The following is a 6,665-nucleotide window of genomic DNA, read 5'->3' on the forward strand; positions in this document are numbered from 1 at the left end:
AAGCTCATTGACATTAGAATTGATAGTTGTATTGTTTGTTTTCTCTTCGATTGTTAGATTACGCTTTTTAATGTTTGTGTAAGGATTCTTGGAATGCTTTCTCTTTTCTTTCATATTCTTTCTTTCTTCTCTTTCTCGTCCTCGTTCGTTAATGAAAAAGCTCCTGATACTTTGCTCTATACTTTCTAATAGATAAAACTTATAGATAAAACAGGGATTATAGAACTTTGCTCTATACTTTCTAATAGATAAAACTTATAGATAAAACAGGGATTATAGAACTTTGCTCTATACTTTCTAATAGATAAAACTTATAGATAAAACAGGGATTATAGAACTTTGCTCTATACTTTCTAATAGATAAAACTTATAGATAAAACAGGGATTATAGAACTTTGCTCTATACTTTCTAATAGATAAAACTTATAGATAAAACAGGGATTATAGAACTTTGCTCTATACTTTCTAATAGATAAAACTTATAGATAAAACAGGGATTATAGATATGTATCCGGATGTATTCCAGTTAATTGTTTTGGGGACTTATTAAGTAGGCTTCTTATGTATTCACATGCTCCTGCACTACCATTCACAGGATGGATATAAGGTGTTCAGTAAATTAGCTACTTCGGTGGCAAAATCTAAATCGAAATTCTAATGACCTTACCCCTCGCTGTGTGGTCAGGTCAGCTGGTAGACTTCAGTAACTGGGGACCGTCACAACCTAGTGGAGGTGACCAACACTGCATGTACCTAGTGGGGGGACTGCTGGGATATCAGTGGGCAGACTTCCACTGTGATTTCGACATGCACTTTCTCTGTGAATACAGTGTAAACAGCGTCAAGCCCTGGAGGTAACTACTGCTGACAGTCTTAGTAACCACGGTGTGAACACCGTCAAGCCCTGGAGGTAACTACTGCTGACAGTCTTAGTAACCACGGTGTGAACACCGTCAAGCCCTGGAGGTAACTACTGCTGACAGTCTTAGTAACCACGGTGTGAACACCGTCAAGCCCTGGAGGTAACTACTGCTGACAGTCTTAGTAACCACGGTGTGAACACCGTCAAGCCCTGGAGGTAACTACTGCTGACAGTCTTAGTAACCACGGTGTGAACACCGTCAAGACCAGATACTGGATATTTCACTTGGCAATCAAACCTAAATCAAAAAGTCAGATGGAAGCAATATATTCGTCAGTAAAAATTATATACTAATGTTATTCATATCCAGAGCCACTGGGTAATGACACAATCACTGCTGTAATAATAATAATAATAATATTTGTCTTAGCCAAACCAGAAATACAGTGGTCAGACATTAATTAGTTAAAGGTAGACACAAAATTAAGCCAGTAATATTGTAACGTATTTCTGGAAAAGCCAGATTCAACCTAATTGGTAAAAATTACCCCTAATTAACCTGGCGAAGCAAACAGGTGTCAAGTAATAATAATAATAATAATAATAATAATAATAATAATAATAATAATAATAATGCAAATAATCACATTGTGCAATTATTATGCTATAAAATAACTCTTGTATAATTTATTGTAATTATTTGTTTATGAATTGTCTGTTAATATTGTTAAAATATTTAGTGTAAATTTTAACATTTAATCAAAGATGTTTATTTTTATTAAATATTTTTAAATTAGATCCTTATTATTGTAGATTATACTTTCAGATTATACTCTTAGATAATGCTATCAAATTATATTCTCCAGACTAGTATTTTCGAATTATACTCATAGATTATATTCTCATATTATAGTCCCTGATAAAGCTCTCAGATTATATCTTTACGCTCTCAGATAATTTGTTCAGATTATATGTCAAATTATATTTGCTGTACTAATTATATTCTTCAGAATAAACTGTTTTTCCTAGTGTTTTACTTTAGAATAAAAATGACCTTAATGTATTATGAGAATAAGGTATATTTTGCAATCTATTTCCTTCAAGGAAGGGCTTCGGGGGGAATGGGAGCATGATGCCAGTGACGGGGATCTTGATTCAGGGATTTGGAGCTTTCCTCCCCTTCCTTGGATCACACCTAATGGCTCCTCTTTTCTCAAAAGCGCTGTATGACCCCTCATTCCTGCTGTTTTAGCGCTTTCCCATGAATATGAATCATGTGTATTAGATCAACAGAAAGCTGGCCGAGCAGACGTAATGTCTTCCTAAGTAACACCAAGTTCGTGAAGTGTCATCAATTTAAGTTTGTTAAATACGAAGCCCGTAATGGTGTAGGTAGTAGGTTGGTAGACAGCAACCACCCAGGGAGGTACTACCGTCCTGCCAAGTGAGTGTAAAACGAAAGCCTGTGATTGTTTTACATGATGGTAGGATTGCTGGTGTCTTTTGTCTGTCTCATAAATATGCAAGATTACAGGCATGTCTTGCTACTTCTACTTACACTTAGGTCACACTATACATACATGTACACATTTATTTATACACACTCATCTGAGTTTTCTTTGATTTTATCTTAATAGTTCTTGGTCTTATTAATTTTCCTTTTATATCCATGGGGAAGTGGAATAAGAATCTTTCCTCCGTAAGCCATGCGTGTTGTAAAAGTCAACTAAAATGCCGGGAACAATGGGCTAGTAACCCCTTTTCCTGTAAAGATTACTAAAAAGAATAAGAAGAAGAAAATTGTCAAAGTGGGAAGTCTGAATGTGCGTGGATGTTGTGCAGATGATAAGAAAGAGATGATTGTGGATGTTATGAATGAGAAGAAGCTGGATGTCCTGGCTTTAAGTGAAACAAAGCTGAAGGGGGTGGGAGAGTTTCAGTGGAGAGGAATAAATGGGATTAGGTCAGGGGTTTCAAATAGAGTTAGAGCTAAAGAAGGAGTAGCAATAATGTTGAAGGATAAGCTATGGCAGGAAAAGAGGGACTACAAATGTATAAATTCAAGGATTATGTGGAGTAAAATAAAGATTGGATGTGAAAAGTGGGTTATAATAAGCGTGTATGCACCTGGAGAAGAGAGAAGTGTAGAGGAGAGAGAGAGATTTTGGGAAATGTTGAGTGAATGCGTGGGGAGTTTTGAATCAAGTGTGAGAGTAATGGTGGTTGGGGATTTCAATGCTAAAGTGGGTAAAAATGTTATGGAGGGAGTAGTAGGTAAATTTGGGGTGCCAGGGGTAAATGTAAATGGGGAGCCTTTAATTGAGCTATGTGTAGAAAGAAATTTGGTAATAAGTAATACATATTTTATGAAAAAGAGGATAAATAAATATACAAGGTATGATGTAGCACGTAATGAAAGTAGTTTATTAGATTATGTATTGGTGGATAAAAGGTTGATGGGTAGGCTCCAGGATGTACATGTTTATAGAGGGGCAACTGATATATCGGATCATTATTTAGTTGTAGCTACAGTTAGAGTAAGAGGTAGATGGGAAAAGAGGAAGGTGGCAACAACAAGTAAGAGGGAGGTGAAAGTGTATAAACTAAGGGAGGAGGAAGTTCGGGTGAGATATAAGCGCCTATTGGCAGAAAGGTGGGCTAGTGCAAAGATGAGTAGTGGGGGGGTTGAAGAGGGTTGGAATAGTTTTAAAAATGCAGTATTAGAATGTGGGGCAGAAGTTTGTGGTTATAGGAGGGTGGGCGCAGGAGGAAAGAGGAGTGATTGGTGGAATGATGAAGTAAAGGGTGTGATAAAAGAGAAAAAGGTAGCTTATGAGAGGTTTTTACAAAGCAGAAGTGTTATAAGAAGAGCAGAGTATATGGAGAGTAAAAGAAAGGTAAAGAGAGTGGTGAGAGAGTGCAAAAGGAGAGCAGATGATAGAGTGGGAGAGGCACTGTCAAGAAATTTTAATGAAAATAAGAAAAAATTTTGGAGTGAGTTAAACAAGTTAAGAAAGCCTAGGGAAAATATGGATTTGTCAGTTAAAAACAGAGTAGGGGAGTTAGTAGATGGGGAGATGGAGGTATTGGGTAGATGGCGAGAATATTTTGAGGAACTTTTAAATGTTAAGGAAGAAACAGAGGCAGTAATTTCATGCACTGGTCAGGGAGGTATACCATCTTTTAGGAGTGAAGAAGAGCAGAATGTAAGTGTGGGGGAGGTACGTGAGGCATTACGTAAAATGAAAGGGGGTAAAGCAGCTGGAACTGATGGGATCATGACAGAAATGTTAAAAGCAGGGGGGGATATAGTGTTGGAGTGGTTGGTACTTTTGTTTAATAAATGTATGAAAGAGGGGAAGGTACCTAGGGATTGGCGGAGAGCATGTATAGTCCCTTTATATAAAGGGAAAGGGGACAAAAGAGACTGTAAAAATTATAGAGGAATAAGCTTATTGAGTATACCAGGAAAAGTGTATGGTAGGGTTATAATTGAAAGAATTAGAGGTAAGACAGAATGTAGGATTGCGGATGAGCAAGGAGGTTTCAGAGTGGGTAGGGGATGTGTAGATCAAGTGTTTACATTGAAGCATATATGTGAACAGTATTTAGATAAAGGTAGGGAAGTTTTTATTGCATTTATGGATTTAGAAAAGGCATATGATAGAGTGGATAGAGGAGCAATGTGGCAGATGTTGCAAGTATATGGAATAGGTGGTAAGTTATTAAATGCTGTAAAGAGTTTTTATGAGGATAGTGAGGCTCAGGTTAGGGTGTGTAGAAGAGAGGGAGACTACTTCCCGGTAAAAGTAGGTCTTAGACAGGGATGTGTAATGTCACCATGGTTGTTTAATATATTTATAGATGGGGTTGTAAAGGAAGTAAATGCTAGGGTGTTCGGGAGAGGGGTGGGATTAAATTTTGGGGAATCAAATTCAAAATGGGAATTGACACAGTTACTTTTTGCTGATGATACTGTGCTTATGGGAGATTCTAAAGAAAAATTTCAAAGGTTAGTGGATGAGTTTGGGAATGTGTGTAAAGGTAGAAAGTTGAAAGTGAACATAGAAAAGAGTAAGGTGATGAGGGTGTCAAATGATTTAGATAAAGAAAAATTGGATATCAAATTGGGGAGGAGGAGTATGGAAGAAGTGAATGTTTTCAGATACTTGGGAGTTGACGTGTCGGCGGATGGATTTATGAAGGATGAGGTTAATCATAGAATTGATGAGGGAAAAAAGGTGAGTGGTGCTTTGAGGTATATGTGGAGTCAAAAAACGTTATCTATGGAGGCAAAGAAGGGAATGTATGAAAGTATAGTAGTACCAACACTCTTATATGGGTGTGAAGCTTGGGTGGTAAATGCAGTAGCGAGGAGACGGTTGGAGGCAGTGGAGATGTCCTGTTTAAGGGCAATGTGTGGTGTAAATATTTTACAGAAAATTCGGAGTGTGGAAATTAGGAGAAGGTGTGGAGTTAATAAAAGTATTAGTCAGAGGGCAGAAGAGGGGTTGTTGAGGTGGTTTGGTCATTTAGAGAGAATGGATCAAAGTAGAATGACATGGAAAGCATATAAATCTATAGGGGAAGGAAGGCGGGGTAGGGGTCGTCCTCGAAAGGGTTGGAGAGAGGGGGTAAAGGAGGTTTTGTGGGCAAGGGGCTTGGACTTCCAGCAAGCGTGCGTGAGCGTGTTAGATAGGAGTGAATGGAGACGAATGGTACTTGGGACCTGACGATCTGTTGGAGTGTGAGCAGGGTAATATTTAGTGAAGGGATTCAGGGAAACCGGTTATTTTCATATAGTCGGACTTGAGTCCTGGAAATGGGAAGTACAATGCCTGCACTTTAAAGGAGGGGTTTTGGGATATTGGCAGTTTGGAGGGATATGTTGTGTATCTTCATATGTGTATGCTTCTAGACTGTTTGTATTCTGAGCACCTCTGCAAAAACAGTGATAATGTGCGAGTGTGGTGAAAGTGTTGAATGATGATGAAAGTATTTTCTTTTTGGGGATTTTCTTTCTTTTTTGGGTCACCCTGCCTCGGTGGGAGACGGCCGACTTGTTGAAAAAAAAAAAAAAAAAAAATATATATATATATATATATATATATATATATATATATATATATATATATATATATATATATATATAATATTGCTTATTTTATTCATTCGAAGGGACCTACTGCGATGTACATTGCTAAAGAAACCCACACTAACATGCAGTGACAAAGGAACCTACCCTAACATGCAGTGACAAAGGAACCTACCCTAACATGCAGTGACAAAGGAACCTACCCTAAATCTTTGAAAGGGTCCTAAGAAGCAAGATCACCACCCATCTAGAAACCCATCAGTTACACAACCCAGGGCAACATGGGTTTAGAACAGGTCGCTCCTGTCTGTCTCAACTATTGGATCACTACGACAAGGTCCTAAATGCACTAGAAGACAAAAAGAATGCAGATGTAATATATACAGACTTTGCAAAAGCCTTCGACAAGTGTGACCATGGCATAATAGCGCACAAAATGCGTGCTAAAGGAATAACAGGAAAAGTCGGTCGATGGATCTATAATTTCCTCACTAACAGAACACAGAGAGTAGTCGTCAACAGAGTAAAGTCCGAGGCAGTTACGGTGAAAAGCTCTGTTCCACAAGGCACAGTACTCGCTCCCATCTTGTTCCTCATCCTCATATCCGACATAGACAAGGATATCAGCCACAGCACCGTGTCTTCCTTTGCAGATGACACCCGAATCTGCATGACAGTGTCTTCCATTGCAGACACTGCAAGGCTTCA

General features: G+C 38.2%; 1 protein-coding gene across 1 annotated transcript in view; it reads left to right on the forward strand.

The window, feature by feature from the left end:
* LOC128696033 (perlucin-like) overlaps positions 1–1,891 on the forward strand; it is a 30,780-nt gene extending 28,889 nt beyond the window's left edge. The window contains exon 5 of the mRNA XM_070095038.1: positions 686–1,891. Coding sequence (XP_069951139.1) covers positions 686–858 — 173 coding nt within the window. The 3' untranslated portion in view covers positions 859–1,891. The remainder of the gene's footprint in view (positions 1–685) is intronic.
* The last annotated feature ends 4,774 nt before the right edge of the window (positions 1,892–6,665 follow it).

This window comes from Cherax quadricarinatus, chromosome 48, assembly GCF_038502225.1.
Source record: "Cherax quadricarinatus isolate ZL_2023a chromosome 48, ASM3850222v1, whole genome shotgun sequence".
In the NCBI taxonomy this organism is placed as follows: Eukaryota; Metazoa; Arthropoda; class Malacostraca; order Decapoda; family Parastacidae; genus Cherax; species Cherax quadricarinatus.